General features: G+C 35.0%; 1 protein-coding gene across 2 annotated transcripts in view; it reads left to right on the top strand.

Annotated features, from left to right (window-relative positions):
• The window catches only part of SPOCK3 (SPARC (osteonectin), cwcv and kazal like domains proteoglycan 3), a 487,735-nt gene extending 468,875 nt beyond the window's left edge, over nt 1-18,860 (top strand). For both annotated transcript variants that reach the window (XM_030919322.1, XM_030919326.1), the window contains exons 9-11: nt 10,685-10,747; nt 14,338-14,475; nt 17,151-18,860. In XM_030919322.1, the coding sequence (XP_030775182.1) occupies nt 10,685-10,747; nt 14,338-14,475; nt 17,151-17,320 (371 nt within the window). In that variant the 3' untranslated portion in view covers nt 17,321-18,860. The remainder of the gene's footprint in view (nt 1-10,684; nt 10,748-14,337; nt 14,476-17,150) is intronic.
• The last annotated feature ends 513 nt before the right edge of the window (nt 18,861-19,373 follow it).

Below are 19,373 nucleotides of genomic sequence, written 5' to 3'. Positions count from 1 at the left end.
AAAATAATGATGTTTTTCTAAACAATAACTTTCACATTATAAAATTAAAGTTAACTTTGAAAGTTTAATAAATGAGTTTAAAAATTTCAGCTGGGCACAGTGGCTCGTGCCTGTAATCCTCGCACTTTGGGAGGTCAAGGTGGGTGGATTGCATAAGCTCAGGAGTCCGAGACCAGTGTGTGCAACGTGGTAAGAGCCTGTCTCTACAAAAAATACAAAAATTAGCCAGGAGTGGTGGTACACGCCTGTAGTCCTAGCTACTTAGAGATCTGAGGCAGGAGGGCGAGGTTGGAGGCTGCAGTGAGCTGAGATGGCACCTGTACCCTAAAGCCTGGGCAACAGAGTAACAGAGTGAGACCCTACCTCAACAACAACAACAACAACAACAACAAAAGGAACGTGCAATTTCAAGCCAGTGAAATACTTGGAGTTTTCCAAGAGAAAAAAAAGTTTTAATTTTGATTAAGAAACAAGTTTGTTTCTATGGCTAATTTTCTAAAATCATGACAATCAAGAAATATAAAATGAACATGATTGTAATTTGTAGAATTATTTATTCTTAGTAATCCTGAAAAAGTGAGTAGGAGGAATATTAATTTGGGATTTTAGCTACCTTACGTGTTAAGAATGTAGTTTCATAAAAATATGTCTACTTTTACTTACTCTAAAAAGTAAATCATTTATTAGTTGCTATTCCATTGAAAATGCTGTTGTGTAAGATAAAGGAATGATAAAGAAAACTAACATTTATTCAGCTCCACCTAGTCTTTCGTGTACATACAATTATTACTCAAATAGCCCTGTGAAAGTATAAATATTCCCATTTTATGGCTAAGGACTGGAGTTTATTCATATTCAATAACCTCACATTATGAAATGAGTACATGAATAAACTGGTATTTGAAATGAAACTCCTTGATTTCTGTCTTCAAATATTTTTAATTCTGCTTTCAGAAATAGCAAGGTCATTATATATAAAATGCCATAGAATCATCAGAGCAACTTATTGGAAAGTCTTATTCAGTATGAATAACATCAACAAATCGTTTTCCAATAACTAGTTTATGCAGTGTTTTTTCTCAAGAATGAAATGAAAATTAATGACGTTATTGGAGGTTATGTATACATTTAATAAACAGGAAGAGATATCAAAGTGTAGTGCATGGGGGATTAATTCATTTGTTTTAAAAGATATGGTTTTCCTATTAAATGAAATAAATATGGAGGATTTGGAATTGTGAATATTTGAAATTTCTATGAATGAAACGAACCTCATATAGTTTTAAAAGTATAACCATTCTATGAGAGGCTGCATGACCAATAATGTATTGAGAAGAAAAGTGAGTAAGGGCAGTGGCTTACTTGAAAAACTGCTAGAGGGCTGCCTTGTTGTGAAACTTCAGGGCACCATTGATGGTGCAATTCAGGTAGATGGTACCCTGCTGGAGTTGTGCAGTACACAGGCTGTGCAGCCATACGCTGCCAACTGAAAGATTCATTCACAAACCTCCATAATGCCCACTTTATTTTCAGTTTTGACTCTATATTATCTATATATATTTGACAGCCAAAAACAAATATTTCTTCGAAATGACTACTTACAAGTATAGAAAAGATGCTTTGTATTGTAGTAACTGTTGGAAACATATAAGTATTTTAAATGTATTTATTCTAATTACATTTTATTTAGTTCAAAATTTCATGGGTAAATCAAAATGCATTGCTACAGTTGTATTGAAAATTACCGGTTCCTAATATGATGACTCCAGTGTAGGGGTTTGGGTTTTTAAATTCAGAATGCAGAACAATGAACAATTTTATATTCAAAACAAATAACATCTGGAAATTTAACTTTTACTTTTTTTTTATCTTTTCCCATATTAGTTTAGAACAGTTAATAAAATATTCTGATTAAAGTTTATATTTTGTTGATTTGTGATTCTCATACAGTTTTTAAGCACATAAAATAAGAATTTAGCATAAACTTGAAACACTCGTTGGTAGTAAACACATTGGGGGAATACATCTTATGAGACGAATCCATGTGTATAATCTAAGCTGACCTATTAGTCCATACCCTATGTAAACCTAATAGTATGATTCTGTCCAAACTTTAATGCAATTAGTTAGGTTACAATTCTTTTATCTAGATGAGTTCTTTGCAAGTGAGTTTAAATGATAGATGAAGTCTCAATTAAATGCTCTAAGAATACATAAAGGCCAGACTTACAGAGCTGGCTTATAAATATAAGAAACCAGTCTAAAACCAAATATTATATGTGCTTGAACAATCCAATCAGTCATGATTTTCTTGAAATTCTAAAATCTTCCCTTACACAGAGCTTGTAACACTGGTAGTCAGGATTATTCTCTGAGCTTACTAATCAAAATTCCAATCAAATGTACCTGGATTTTCAGGTATAGACTCAAATGCACCAGGATGTTCAAGTAAACATTAGAAATACTATTTCTGCTTTACAATAACTAGCCAATTACAACTAGAAGAATTGTTTTCAATATAATATTAAAACTTAAGCTGGACTCTTTGCTCTTAGTTCTCAGAGGTCGTATTTGGAGAGCTATGACATTTTAAATGTCTACATAAAAAACTATGCAATTTGATTACTAATTCTTTAATAGAAGAGACTCAGAAGATTATTAGGACTAACAAAGGGATCAATTGGATCAATTTCAAAATGAAATAGAGCAATATGGTAATTATACAAGATTTTCAAACATGTTTCTTTTTCTTTATGTTTTATTTTGTTATTTTTATTTTATTTTTTATTATACTTCAAGTTCTAGGGTACATGTGCACAACATGTAGGTTTGTTACATATGTATACATGTGCAATGTTGGTGTGCTGTATCCATTAACTCTTCATTTACATTAGGTATTTCTCCCAGTGCTATCTGTCCCCACTCCATACACCCCATGACAGACCCTGGTGTGTGATGTTCCCCACCTTATGTCCAAGTGTTCTCATTGTTCAATTCCCACCTATGAGTGAGAACATGCAGTGTTTGGTTTTCTGTCCTTGTGACAGTTTGCTCAGAATGATGGTTTCCAGCTTCATCCATGTCCCTACAAAGGCCATGAACTCATCCTTTTTTATGGCTGCATAGTATTCCATGGTGTATATGTTCCACATTTTCTTAATCCAGTCTATCATTGATGGATATTTGGGCAGTTCCAAGTCTTTACTATTGTGAAGAGTGCTCCAATAAACATATGTGTGCATGTATCTTTATAGCAGCATGATTTATAATCCTTTGTGTATATACCCAGTAGTGGTAATGGCTGGGTCAAATGATATTTCTAGTTCTAGATCCTTGAGGAATCACCACACTGTCTTCCACAATGGTTGAACTAGTTTACAGTCCCACCAAGAGTGTAAAAGTGTTCCTATTTCCCCACATCATCTCCAGCACTTGTTTCCTGACTTTTTAATGATCACTAGTCCAACTGGTGTGAGATGGTATCTGATTGTGGTTTTGATTTGCATTTCTCTGTTGGGGAGTGATGATGAGCATTTTTCCATGTGTCTGTTGGCTGCATAAGTGTCTTCTTTGGAGAAGTGTCTGTTCACATCCTTCACCCACTTTTTGATGGGGTTGTTTGATTTTTTCTTGTAAATTTGTTTAAGTTCTTTGTGGATTTCGATGTTAGCCCTTTGTCAGATGGGTAGATTGTAAAAATGTTTTCCCATTCTGTAGGTTGCCTGTTCACTCTGATGGTAGTTTCTTTTGCTGTGAAGAAGCTCTGTAGTTTAATTTGATCCCATTTGTCAATTCTGGCTTTTGTTGCCATTGCTTTTGGTGTTTTAGTCATGAAGTCCTTGCCCATGTGTATGTCCTGACTGGTATTGCCTAGATTTTCTTCTAGGGTTTTTATGGTTTTAAGTATTTAATCCACCTTGGATTAATTTTTATATAAGGTGTAAGGAAGGGATCCAATTTCAGCTTTCTACATATGGCTAGCCAGTTTTCCCAGCACCAGTTATTAAATAGGGAATCCTTTCCCTATTTCTTGTTTTTTTTTTTTCAGGTTTGTCAAAGATCAGATGGTTGTAGATGTGTGGTATTATTTCTGAGGGCTCTGTTCTGTTCCACTGGTCTGTATCTCTGTTTTGATACCATTACCATGCTGTTTTGGTTACTGTATCCTTGTAGTATAGTTTGAAGTCAGGTAGCATGATGCCTCCAGGTTGTTCTTTTGGCTTAGGATTGCCTTGGCAATGTGGGCTCTTTTTTGGTTTCATATGAGCTTTAAAGTAGTATTGTTCCAATTCTGTGAAGAAAGTCATTGTTAACTTGATGGGGATGACATTGAATCTATAAATTACCTTGGGCAGTATGGCCATTTTCACAATATTGATTCCTCCTATCCATGAGCATGGTATGTTCTTCCATTTGTTTGTGTCCTCTTTTATTTTGTAGAGCAATGGTTTGTAGTGCTCCTTGAAGAGGTCTTTCACATCCCTTGTAAGTTGGATTCCTAGGTATTTTATTCTTTTTGAAACAATTGTGAATGGGAGTTCACTCATGATTTGACTCTCTGTTTGTCTGTTATTGGTGTATAAGAATGCTTGTGATTTTTCCACATTGATTTTGTATCCTGAGACTTTGCTGAAGTTGCTTATCAGCTTAAGGGGATTTTGGGCTGAGATGATTGGGTTTTCTAAAAATACAATCATGTCATCTGCAAACAGAGATAATTTGACTTCCTCTTTTCCTAACTTAATACCCTTTATTTCTTTCTCCTGCCTGATTGCCCTGACCAGAACTTCCAATACTATGTTGAATAGGAGTGGTGAGAGAGGGCATCCTTATCTTATGCCAGTTTTCAAAGGGAGTGCTTCCAGTTTTTGCCCGTTCAGTATGATATTGGCTGTGGGTTTGTCATAAATAGCTCTTATTATTTTGAGATTTGTCCCACCAATAGCTAGTTTATTGAGAGTTTTTAACATGAAGGGCTGTTGAATTTTGTCAAAGGCCTTTTCTGCATCTATTGAGATAATCATGTGGTTTTTGTCTTTGGTTCTGTTTATGTGATGGATTACATTTATTGATTTGTGTATGTTGAACCAGCCTTGCATACCAGGGATGAAACCAACTTGATCTTGGTGGATAAGCTTTTTGATGTGCTGCTGGATTCAGTTTGCCAGTATTTTATTGAGGATTTTTGCATCGATGTTCATCAGGTATATTGATCTAAAATTCTCTTTTTTTGTTGTGTCTCTGCCAGGCTTTGGTATCAGGATGATGCTGGCCTCATAAAATGAATTAGGGAGGATTCCCTCTTTTTCTATTGATTGGAATAGTTTCAGAAGGAATGGTACCAGCTCCTTTTTGGTCCTCTGGTAGAATTTGGCTGTGAATCCATCTGGTCCTATACTTTTTTTGGTTGGTGGGCTATTAATTATTGCCTCAATTTCAGAGCCTATTGGTCTATTCAGGGATTCAACTTCTTCCTGATGTAGTCTTGGGAGGGTGTATGTATCCAGGAATTTATCCATTTCTTCTAGATTTTCTTTTTTCTTTTTCTTTTTTTTTTTTTTTGAGATGGAGTCTTGCTCTGTCGCCCAGTCTGGAGTGCAGTGACACAATCTCGGCTCACTGCAAGCTCCGCCTCCCAGGTTCACGCCATTCTTCTGCTTCAGCCTCCGTACTAGCTGGGACTACAGTCGCCCACCACCGTGCCCGACCAATTTTTTTCCATTTTTAGTAGAGACGGGGTTTCACCGTGTTAGCCAGGATGGTCTCGATCTCCTGACCTCGTGATCCACCCGCCTTGGCCTCCCAAAGTGCTGGGATTACAGGCGTGAGCCACCGCACCCAGCCTAGATTTTCTATTTTATTTGCGTACAGGTGTTTATAGTATTCTCTGATGGTAGTTTGTATTTCTGTGGAATTGGTGGTGATATCCCCTTTATCATTTCTTATTGCATCTATTTGATTCTTCTCTCTTTTCTTCTTTATTAGTCTTGCTAGTAGTCTATCTATTTTGTTGATCTTTTCAAAAAACCAGCTCCTGGATTCATTGATTTTTTAAAGGAGTTTTTGTGTCTCTGTCTCCTTCAGTTCTGCTCTGATCTTAGTTATTTCTTGCCTTCTGTTAGCTTTTGAATGTGTTTGCTCTTGCTTCTCGAGTTCTTCTAATTGTGATGTTAGGGTGTCAATTTTAGATCTTTCCTGCTTTCTCTTATGGGCATTTAGTGCTATAAATTTCCCTCTACACACTGTTTTAAATATCTTCCAAAGATTCTGGTATGTTGTGTCTTTGTTCTCATTGGTTTCGAAGAACATCTTTATTTCTGCCTTCATTTTGTTATGTACCCACTGGTCATTCAGGAGCAGGTTGTTCAGTTTCCATGTAGTTGTGCAGTTTTGAGTGAGTTTCTTAATCCTGAGTTCTAATTTGATTGCACTGTGATCTGAGAGACATTTTGTTATGATCTCTGTTCTTTTACATTTGCTGAGGAGTGCTTTACTTCCAACTATGTGGTCAGTTTCGGAATAAGTGTGATGTGGTGCTGAGAAGAATGCATATTCTGTTCATTTGGGGTGGAGAGTTCTGTAGATGTCTATTAGATCCACTTGGTGAAGAGCTGAGTTCAAGTCCTGGATATCCTTGTTAAGTTTCTGTGTCGTTGATGTGTCTGTTGTTGACAGTGACGTGTTAAAGTCTCCCATTATTATTGTATGTGAGTCTACGTCTCTTTGTAGGTCTCTAAGACTTGCTTTATGAATCTGGGTGCTTCTGTGTTGGGTTCATATATACTTAGGATAATTAGCTCTTCTTGTTGAATTGATCTCTTTTACCATTATGTGATGGCCTTCTTTGTCCCTTTTGATCTTTGTTGGTTTAAAGTCTGTTTTATCAGAGACTAGGATTGAAACCCCTGCATTTTTTTGTTTTGTTTTGTTTTCCATTTGCTTGGTAGGTCTTCCTTCATCCCTTTATTTTGAGCCTATATGTGTCTCTGCACATGAGATGGGTCTCCTGAATACAGCACACTGATGGGTCTTTACTATTTATCCAATTTGCCAGTCTATGTCTTTTAATTGGACCATTTAGCCCATTTACGTTTAAGGTTAATATTGTTATGTGTGAATTTGATCCTGTCATTATGTTAGCTGGTTATTTTGCCCATTAGTTGATGCAGTTTCTTCCTAGCATTGATGGTCTTTAAAATTTGGCATGTTTTTGCAGTGGCTAGTACTTGTTGTTCCTTTCCATGTTTAGTGCTTCCTTCAGGAGCTCTTGTAAGTCAGGCCTGGTGGTGACAAAATCTCTCAGCATTTGCTTATCTGTAAAGGCTTTTATTTCTCCTTCAGTTATGAAGCTTAGTTTGGCTGGATATCAAATTCTGGGTTGAAAATTCTTTTCTTTAAGAATGGTGAATATTGGCCCCCACTCTCTTCTGGCTTGTAGGGTTTCTGCCAAGAGATCTGCTGTTAGTCTTATGGACTTCCCTTTGTGGGTAACCCGACCTTTCTCTCTGGCTGCCCTTAACATGTTTTCCTTCATTTCAACCTTGGCGAATCTGACAACTATGTGTCTTGGGGTTGCTTTTCTTGAGGAGTATCTTTGTGGCATTCTCTGTATTTCCTGAATTTGAATGTTGGCCTGCCTTGCTAGGTTGGGGAAGTTCTCCTGGATAACATCCTGAAGAGTGTTTTACAACTTAATTCCATTCTCCCCATCACTTTCAGTACACCAATCAAATGTAGATTTAATCTTTTCACATAGTCCCATATATCTTGGAGGCTTTGTTCATTTCTTTTTACTCTTTTTCTCTAAACTTCTCTTCTCACTTCATTTCATTTATTTGATCTTTAATCACTGATACCCTTTCTTCCACTTGATCAAATTGGCTACTAAACCTTGTGCACGCATTGCATAGTTCTTGTGCCATGGTTTTCAGCTCAATCAGGTCATTTAAGGTCTTCTCTACACTGTGTATTCTAGTTAGTCATTCGTCCAATCTTTTTTCAAGGTTTTTAGCTTTCTTGTGGTGTGTTCAAACATCCTCCTTTAACTCAGAGGAATTTGTTATTACCGATCTTCAGAAGCCTACTTCTGTCAGCTCGTCAAAGTTATTCTCTGTCCAGCTTTGTTCTGTTGCTGGTGAGGAGCTGAGAGAGATCCTTTGGAGGAGAAGAGGCGCTCTGGCTTTCAGAATTTTCAGGCTTTCTGCTCTGGTTTCTCCCCTACCTTTGTTCTTTGATGATGGTGACCTACATATAGGGGTTTGGTGTGAATGTCCTTTTTGTTGATGTTACTGCTATTCTTTTCTGTTTGTTGGTGTACCTTCTAACAGTCAGGACCCTCAGCTATAGGTCTGTTGGTGTTTGCTGGAGATTCACTCCAGACTCTGTTTGCCTGGGTATCATCAGTGGAGACTGCAGAACAGCAAATGTTGCTGCCTGATCCTTCCTGTGGAAGCTTCATCTCAGAGGGGCACCTGGCTGTATGAGGTGTCCGTCAGCCCCTACTGGGAGATGTCTCCCAGTTAGGCTACTCGGGGGTCAGGGACCCACTTGAGGAGGCAGTCTCTTTGTTTTCAGATCTCAAACTCCATGCTGGGAGAACCACTGCTCTCTTAAAAGCTGTCAGAAAGGGATGTTTACGTCTGCAGAAATTTCTGCTATGTTTTGTTCAGCTATGCCCCACCCCCAGAGGTGGAATCTACAGAGGCAGGCAGGCCTTGTTGAGCTGCAGTGGGCTCCACCCAATTCGAGCTTCCTGGCTGCTTTGTTTACCTAGTCAAGCCTCAGCAATGGTGGACACCCCTCCCCAAGCCTCTCTGCTGCCTCACACAGTTCGATCTCGGACTGCCGTGCTATCAGTGAGCAAGGCTCCTTTGTCATGGGACCCGCCAAACCAGGTGCAGGATATAATCTCCTGGTGTGTCATTTGCTAAGACCATCGGAAAAGCACATTATCAGGGTGGGAGTGTCCCAATATTCCAGGTACCGTCTGTCATGGCTTCCCTTGGCTAGGAAAGGAAATTCTCTCACTCCTTGTGCTTCCCTGGTGAGGTGATGCCCTGCCCTGCTTTGGCTCACACTCTGTGGGCAGCACCCACTTTCTCACCAGTCCCAATGAGATGAATGTGGTACCTCAGTTGGAAATGCAGAAATCACCCACCTTCTGCGTCGCTCACCCTGGGAGCTGTAGACTGGAGCTGTTCCTATTTGGCCATCTTGGAATGATTCTCTTTCTTTCCATTTTAGATTCTGTAAGATGAATTTTTTTTTAGATTTTGCAGGATTAAATTCACATATTAAACTACAAAATATATGTTAAGCAACTATCTCATTCTTTATTCCATTTTTTTACATAAAATGTAATAATTGAATATTTTGAATTCAATATATTATATACTTTTAAAATCATTTAAATTAATTATACTTTGCCTTTTTACTGAAAAGTTGTACCACAGGACAATAAGAAATAGTATATTATTTTGCAGCTTTAATATTTTATAATGCCACTTTTATATAGCAAGCATTAACAGTAAGTTTTTAGACTGTGAATACAAAATGCATTAAACTGCTTTCAGATAAGACTATATATTTTACATATTATGTATGTATATAATTATATGCAGTTATCTCTTGATATCCAAGGGGTATCGATGTCAGGACAATTTGTGAACACTAAAATCAAGTCACTCAAATCCCTTCTATAAAATGGCAAAGTATTGACATATAACCTACACACGTCCTCTTATATACTTTAAACCATCTCTATATTTTTTTATTTTTTGAAAATTTTCAATTAGCAGTTGGTTGAATCTATAAGTGCAGAACTCACAGATACGACGGGCCAATAGTAAATATAAGAGTAACAATATAAGACAAACTATATTGTGACTATTTAGAATTTTACATTTCTCTACGAATGTCCTCCGTCAAGTGGTTAAGTTTGAAAACAGGCAAAGATTATTTCCAAATTGATTTAAATGTTTTCAGCTTATTTTTAAATAATGGCTTATCAGAAATAATTTTATAGTATATCCTGTTCCTAAATTGCATATATGGATGAAACTAAAAAGACCAATATCTCTTAACATTATACAATATTAAAATTTATAATAAGATCTTTAATATAGCTGGAAAGAAGCATTAACTTTTTCATACATTACTTTTATAACACAAAGCTATTTGTCTATATCATAGAAACTTTTAAATGAGGGGAAAACATAATCAGTTAATTGCTTCAGCAGCAGTCAATTAGTTGAATTCACATTTCTGACTTGATTGACCTTTTAAAAGTAAATAAGAAGATTTTTTCATCGTGTAAGTATCTTTTATACTTTTAAAAAATTCGATCCAGGCATTCTGAGGAAAACCAAGGTGATATATATATTGACAATTAGGAAAGTAGCATGAGTGCTCTCTCTCTATATGTAGATAGATATTAGATAGATAGATAGATAGATAGATAGATAGATAGATAGATAGATAGATAGATAAATAGATGATAGCTAGATAGATGATATATAGACACATGTATGTACCTATATGAATGTATCTTCATAAGTAAACCAATTAATATGTAATATGCGTCTTCTGAAGGCACGCAAAGGCCAAGTGAAGTTTGATAACATAGAAATTACACTTCCTTTGTTTAACTACAATCCTCTAAGTAACATTTTTAATGTCATTGCAGACCCACCTTGCCAGACGGAGCTCAGCAATATTCAGAAGCGGCAAGGGGTAAAGAAGCTCCTAGGTGAGTAATAGATCATTCTTCTGAAGGCTTTATTTCTTACATAAATAACCCCAGGGAAACAGCAACATGAAATCAATAGTAATCCAACAAAGATAGACTGCACTAAATTTCAGCAACAAAATTTATGAACTTTTTGAAAGCCATTAAACTTACTTTTATTACCTTACCTATTGAAAGATATTATGTCTGTTTTATTACCCTAATATAATGTTCATTTTGAAAGTTATTAAGTAAAAAGAGAGATTTAAGCAATGCTAAAGTTAAAACATCAGCAGAAAATTCAGTTCTAATTCTATGTTTAAGATTTAAGAGTTGATGGCAAATATATATATATATGTATGTGTGCTATTTAAAGCAAGTAGTTTTATAAATTGGGTGAAAAGGTGCTCTGAGTACCTCAGGGAAATTTGAACAGACTTGTTAGTATTTTTCATTAGTATTTTTTACTACCCTACTTTTAATAAATAAATGTATAAGTAGATAGATAGATATTTCAGATGTTATTCAAAGCCTTGAAATATTTGAATGTTTGGATATAAACAGATCATTAAACTATTACATATGAGTGGTTTATTCATATAACCATACAATTTTTAAGTAAACTATTTTTGGAATAGTTTTAAATTTATAAAAATGGTGACAAAGGTACATAGCTTCCAAACATTCTTCACCCAGCTTCCCCTAAATATAACATCTTGCATGTGCCAAATAATGATGAAACATTTGTAAAAATCTAAGAAATTAGCATTGCTGTAGTCCTATTAAGTGAGCTTCAGAGTTTATTTGGATATCACCAGTTTTGCCACTGTTCTTCTTTTTCTATTTTGGAATCCAAAGTGTGACACCACATATGCAATATTTATTTTCACGTGTATTAACATACTTGTATATTTAGTGGCACATAACTCTAATGTCTCTGGATCTGATTAATCTGTTTTATATTTTGACTTACCATCTTTGTAATTACAATATATTATGTTTAAATAAGAGGATTTTTCACATTACTTGCAAATCCTTGTTTCAGTGGCCATTGTACAGAATTAAAACTTTAGTGTTTTGTAATAAAACATTTTTAGGTGTGAAAATTACTAATGATAAAGGCTACAATGTGTCATGTTTGTTTTAACCCTGTTACAAGATGCAGGAGATATCACAGCTCACAAATGAAAATAATACATTCTGGCTGGGCACAGTGGCTCACACCTGTAATCCTAACACTTTAGGAGGCCAGGGTAGGCACATCACCTGAGGTCGGAAGTTTGAGACCACCCTAGCCAATATGGCAAAACCCCACCTCTACTGAAAATACAAAAATTAGCCTGGCATGGTGGTGTATGCCTGTAATCACGGCTACTCTGGAGTCTGAAGCAGGAGAATTGCTTGAACTAGGGAGGAAGATGTTGCAGTGAGCCAAGATGGTGCCACTGTACTCCAGCCTGAGTAACAGAGCAAGACTCCATCTCAAAAAAATAATAATAATAACAATACGTTCGTATATAGGTTTGTCTTGGCAAATCAAAGTTTAGCCATGTACTATAAAGAAAGCCATTGAAATTCAACTTAAAAGTATTTTCTACTTAAGGTCTATTAGTAACAAAAATCTGTTAGAATACAGGTTTTGATTATTTGAAGGTATAAAAAAATGTTTTGTGCCCATTTGGGAAGAGTTACCTTCTTTATTCTTTCATAATATAAATGAAAATTTTTATAGAGAACACTAAAGGCTTTAAGCATTTCTTCTAATTTGGGTGGGGTATTATATGCGTCTGAAATTGATCACTTGTTATATACGAGTATGGTGCCATATGTCCTGATTTAGAGATTCAATCTTTGAAAGAAAAAGAGAGTACTCTTAAGAATTATGCTAAAACTGGAGACATCAACCAACTTTACTGGCATAAAGTATCAATTATGGTCACATTAACTATACATCATAACATGTATATGTCAAATATGTCAAATCATGGTAGTTGTAAAAGCTGTAGATGTAACAACGTTGAATTTTTTCCCTTATTTTTTTCTGGCCTTGAATCCATAGAAAGTGTTCTGTAGTTAATGATATTCTGTATATCTCATTGAAAGATTAGCAGTTCAGCTATTTGAATAAATATGGTTTTTTAACTGTTAATAATTTGCATATAACAATTTTCAAACTTTTTGAGATAGTGAAATTTTGATGCCATATGGTTACAAGACTAAGTAAGTTTTGTCTTTTATCCACTTATTTATTTATTTATTTATTTATTTATTTATTTATTTTAATTCACCAATAACTATCATGCTTCTGGTCACGGAAGAAAAAATAGTCAGAAAATAAAAGAAAATTATCTCCTAGAACTTAAATTCTGGTTGGAGTACTTATAAAGAACATGATTTCACTTTTAAATGACTAATTAAGCATTTATCATAAGCATTGTGCCATGGAGTATGTTAGATTTTATAGATATAAAAATAAGTCTCTGGCCGGGAACGATAGCTCATGCCTGTAATCCCAGTATTTTGGGAGGTTGAGGTGGAAGGATTACTTGAAGTCAGGAGTTCGAAGTCAGTCTTGACAACATGGTGAAACCCCATCTCTATTTAAAAACACAAAAATTAGCCCGGTGTGGTGGTACACGCCTGTAATCTCAGCCACTCAGGAGTCTGAGGTAAGAGAATCACTTGAACCTGGGAGACAGAGGTTGCAGTGAGCCGAGATCATGCCACTGCACTCCAGCCTGGGTAACGGAGAAAGACTCTGTCTCAGTAAATAAATAAATAAATTTGTCTATCTGTTCTACTATTCCCAATAGACTGTGTTCCCTCTAGACCATGGGTTTGAGATGTTCATACAACAATGAAAATGAAGAGAACCTAAATACTTCTAACTATAGATGATATCAAAATATAGTGGTGAAAGTACGCAGGGACAGTCAACACACACACACACACACACACACACACACACACATACACACATACACAGAGAACGGAAGAAGTAATCAGGAATCTTTCACTTGGAAAGATGACTTTAGATTGTGGGTCACATTTAAGTCACATCTTAAAATGGAAGAGAGAAGAGAGAGATTCTAGTTGACATAAATAATGTGTAAAGAGACAAAACAGCATTTAATTTGGGCAAAACAGAGAGCTTGATTTGGAAAGAGCTTGGAATATAGGAATGAACATTTGGGGAAATGAAAGTAGAAAGTTGCCGGTGATGGAGGCAGATGGTGACAGGTCGTCTGCCATGCTAAGTGGTCTGGGTGATTTAATATAAGCATGGCACTAATCAGATGTTAATTCTGTATTGTGCCTCTGAAACACTACCCTTTGCACAGTGAGAACTAATGAAATAGTAATTTGCTTAACAAAGGAAATGAATCCATGAACTATAAGCAATTCACTGTGGCAATGGCCAGCTCCATGACAGAAAAGACTTCCCTGATTTCTTCTGAGGCATCACTGGTATCTATCCTGGAATATAGTGGACACTCCATATGTGTATGTCTTTAATGCATTAATGCATAATTTGGTGCCTATCAAAAAGGATCACAGCTTATTCATAAACTACATGTGTGTGTTTGTGTGCCTGTGTGTTGTTTCAACAGGACAGTATATCCCCCTGTGTGATGAAGACGGTTACTATAAGCCAACACAATGCCATGGCAGTGTTGGACAGTGCTGGTGTGTTGACAGATATGGAAATGAAGTCATGGGATCCAGAATAAATGGTGTTGCAGATTGTGGTAAGGAGAAGGGTTACTTATTTCATAATTTCCCAAGCACAGAATTAAGTGCTTTAGAGCCTCATTCATTTGTTCAAGCATTTAATCAGGACTTACTCTATTCAAAGACTATAGAATATATAGGGTGGAGGAAGTGACGAAAAAACTTACTCCTAGCATGTTAAAAACTTGGATAGATAATAAGTGGTCATTGCATAATTTAGATTTTCTAGAGAGATTAATTAAAAGCTGGGTTCCTTTCCTACTTCAAATTCAGAAAGTGGTTGAGGTACTTCTTTTCCTCTTAGCTGAAGCAGACCTTTTTCATTCATCCTACTGCAAGTCAATAAACTCTATTTATCATGTCTTCAGATGACACCCTTTTGTCTGAATACCTCTGGAGATGGTGACTTAGGGAATATGTGGGTTAACCAGCCAAAGAAATACAAACCTTTTTAAAGTAAAAGTTCATAAATTACAGCTATATGAGCATGTTTCCTTGTACTTGAGTGAGGAAAATGTAATTTCATTGTTTAAAGGGAATTATAGTTAATATTCAAATTCTTTTTTAGGAGCATGCATTTTTTATATATATGTTTAAAATAGAATGTAACAATTAGTTGAACATAACATACATGCATTTTAAAGTTTCCATTGTGGTACCATTTGTACTTCATAAAACATTTTTCTAGAATGCAAGTGTCAATTTTGTTTGTATTATAGACAGTTTTCATGACAAAAGCCACTTCATTGTACACACACACACACACACACACACACACCAGGAATTAATTCATTGTGTTTCAATTAATATAAATGATCAAAAATGAAAATAAAGTACTTTTTAGTCTTGCATTTTAGAAAGTATTTAGATGTATTCTTCAAGCAAATTTTAGACTAATAAACTAAGACTGTTAAGAAAAAAAGATAAACAATAAAAGTAATCTCATTTAATCTTTAAATTCCTGCTCTGAATCCATTTGTTCATAACATTTTTAATAGCTTAGTTTTGTTTGCTGACCTGGCCAATGCAATTAGATTTAAGTAGGAAGAAAGAGGATTCAGTAGCTGTCTTACATAAATTTTACATATAGGGAACACATCTTTGTAATACGTACTGTAAAGTAGTTGCATTTTAAATTACTTCAGTTGTCATTGATGACAATGATGGATACATAACTTTTTTATGTTGTAAATAAAAATTATATGGAGATGAGTTCCTTAAGTGAACAGGAACATTGTTTTCAGAACGTGGACATCTGAATTTTCTTAACATTTCATAACTAATACAGCAGATGAAGTTGGAGAATGAAACAATATTTTCTTCAGTTAAGATGGGAATTTTATTGTGTTGTCTTGTGAGATCAACCAATTTATAAACCTTGAATTACATCAATTGGATTCGTTATAATTAGATACAAAAGAATTATAAGAATAAAATATTAGAAAGAATAGAAAATAAATCCACACCAGCATTGGAGAAGTTGAAAAGTCAATACGCGGTGAGTGCTAAGATGTATGTGCATTATTGCCTCCATAAATATTAATAGTTATTATTCTTATATATATATATATTTTTTTTTTGAGACGGAGTCTCGCTCTGTCGCCCAGGCTGGAGTGCAGTGGCCGGATCTCAGCTCACTGCAAGCTCCGCCTCCCGGGTTTACTGCCATTCTCCTGCCTCAGCCTCCCGAGTAGCTGGGACTACAGGTGTCCGCCACTTCGCCTGGCTAGTTTTTTGTGTTTTTTAGTAGAGACGGAGTTTCACCGTGTTAGCCAGTATGATCTTGACCCCCTGACCTCGTGATCCGCCCGTCTCAGCCTCCCAAAGTGCTGGGATTACAGGCTTGAGCCACCGTGCCCGGCCTAATAGTTATTTTTAAAATATTTTGTAAAATATTAGTTTTCTGTTGCTGTAGTAACAAGTTCCCACTTAGTGGCTTAAAACAACAAACGTTTATCCTACAGTTCCCTACCTCAGAAGTTCAACACAGGTCTCACTAAGCTCAACATTAAGATGTCAGCAGGAGGGTGCTCCTCTCTGGAGGCTTTAGGGGAAAATCTATTTCCTTGCCCTTTTCACCTCTTAGAGGCAGCTTGCATCCCTTGGTTCATGGACTCTTTCCTCTAATCTTAAGCCGACAACATTGCGTCTCTGATCATTCCTCTGTAGTCCTAGCTCCTTCCCACTCTATCTGGAAAACATTTTCTTATTTTAAGAACCTAAGTGACAATTTGGATCCACCTGGATAATTCAGGATAATCTCTCCCGTTCAAATTCCTTTACTTAGCCGTATTTGCAGAGTCACTTTTTCATGTAAGGTAACATATTTATAGGTTCTGGAGATTAGGAAATGGGCATATTTGGTGGGACACTTTTTCTGTCACACTTGTAGAAGAAATTTTAAATTAAAATGCACAGTCTGACATGAACTTCTATAAAAACTGGGCTGAGATCAATCTTGCATAACACATCTCGATAATGATTCTGCTTTTAGCACATACATTTTAACAAATGATAGATTTTTAACATGTGGTAACTTTCCAGAAAATGGATCTTTCCTTATCTTTGATAAATAAGATAGAAAAGCAATTACTTTTTAAAAACTATTCTTAATTTTCGTAAGGATTTTGTCTTTCATTAATTAACACTATTCAGTCAAATAAAGGTAATGTTTATGTTCACTTTTTTTAAGCTATAGATTTTGAGATCTCTGGAGATTTTGCTAGTGGAGATTTCCATGAATGGACTGATGATGAGGATGATGAAGACGATATTATGAATGATGAAGAAGAAATTGAAGATGATGATGAAGATGAAGGGGATGATGATGATGGTGGTGATGATCATGATGGATACATTTGATTGATGACAGTTGAAATCAATAAATTCTACATTTCTAATATTTACAAAAATGATAGCCTATTTAAAATTATCTTCTTCCCCAATAACAAAATGATTCTAAACTTCACATATATTTTGTATAATTATTTGAAAAATTGCAGCTAAAGTTATAGAACTTTATGTTTAAATAAGAATGATTTGCTTTAAGTTTTTATATTCCTTACACACAAGAAAATACATATGCAGTCTAGTCAGAGAAAATAAAGTTTTGAAGTGCTACTATAATAAATTTTTCAGGAGAACAAACTTCGTAAATCTTCCATAAGCGAAATGACAGCCAGTGCTTGGGATCGTACATGTTAATTTTTTGAAAGATAATTCTAAGTGAAATTTAAAATGAATAAATTATTAATGACCTGGGTCCTGAGGATTTAAGAAAAATATGCATGCTTTAATTGCATTTCCAAAGTAGCATCTTGCTAGACCTAGACGAGTCAGGATAACAGAGAGATACCACAAGGCAAGAAAAACAAAGTGACAATTGTAGAGTCCTCCATTGTGTTTACATTAATAGTGGTGTTTTTAACTATGAAATTATTCTGGATCTCATAGTACATTTTACAAAATGGCAAGTATGGAAAACCATGGATTCTGAAAGTTAAAAATTTAGTTGTTCTTTCCAATGTGTATTTTAATTTGGATGGCAGTCTCATGCAGATTTTTAAAAATACTCTTTAATAACATGATTTATTTGACTTTCTAGATTTCTTTATCTTTCTGACCAGCAACTTAGGTTTCAGAATTTAAATTAGGAAGACAAAGGGAAAGATTGATTTAAACCGTATTTTTACAAAGTTTGTCATTTGCCCCAAGGTCAAATTTTAAATTCTTAATTTTCATTTTATTTCCCATTTTAGATAAAAATTTGCATTTAATCTTAGACCTATGCTATTTTTGTTAGTTGTGCCGAAACCTAGAGAACGTATTGTATGGTGCCTTGCAAAAATAGAAATAGAAAGATTTTAGCATGCATACCAATATAGTATATTACGCAATATATAAGCACACCTAATTAACAGATTAATAACAGTAAAGGTACTGCTGCTGGAATGAAGAAAATGGGATATGTTTCTTCCTTTTTTTCTATTGTTACATAATTGCCATGTGGACTTGTTTATGATTATTGTGTAGAGTAGCATTTAAGATTTAACTGTAGCAAAAATTACTTTAACCTCTGTATTTAAGTTAGCATGTTAATTAATTGTGTAGACATTTTGGCACACCATCACTTTTAACTATATCAGAACAATGGTTTTGTGCCCATAATAAAAATGGAAAATCCTGTTGAATGTTACATATTGGTATCTTTAATTTCAACAGTGGGTAAACTGATTTCCCAGTATACAATTCATTGAAAGCAAAATTGATGAATTATTTCAATTTAATTTATACACACTCAATACAAACTTTAATGTTGAGTTTATGTAATATTTAAAGTATAATGCATTTTCTTTTTTACTGTTTATGTATAGTTTACAAAATAAAGAATCTTATAACCAAATTGAACTGTTCCTCAATGGTTTTTCCGGAATACACATAGTAGCATGAAGGCTTCTTAATCGAGTCTTTGATTTTCAAAATGAATGCATCACAATCTAGCTAGGGGAGTTTCCTGAAATTTTAGAATTTCAAAATTAGAGCTCTTGGAATCTTAAATATTATTTTTCAATGTATGTTAAAATGTTTTTTTTGTTGGTGATGGTTTGTTTTATTTGTCATAATATTGTAAAATGGATCATATTTTTGTCAAGGCTGTATTTTAAAACCCACTTTTATGGTGTCATACTTAACATATTTGGCTAAATTTCTATAGCAACAGCATTTTGAAGAGTGGTCAGATAGCCTTGTCTATTTAACAAATGTATATAAATATAACTGATTGGGAAGAGACAAAAACAAATCATATGCAGAGGTTTAGCAAATGAATGTAACATAACAAATACAGTAATGTTGAAGTTAGGCTGTTTTTCTAAAGAAGTGTCTCTTAGACTCCCAAGAAAGCAGTTAAATCAAC

The sequence above is a fragment of the Rhinopithecus roxellana genome, chromosome 2 (assembly GCF_007565055.1).
Source record: "Rhinopithecus roxellana isolate Shanxi Qingling chromosome 2, ASM756505v1, whole genome shotgun sequence".
NCBI lineage: Eukaryota > Metazoa > Chordata > Mammalia > Primates > Cercopithecidae > Rhinopithecus > Rhinopithecus roxellana.
Note: the sequence above shows the minus strand (reverse complement) of the source record. Positions and strands in the feature narration are given on the sequence as shown.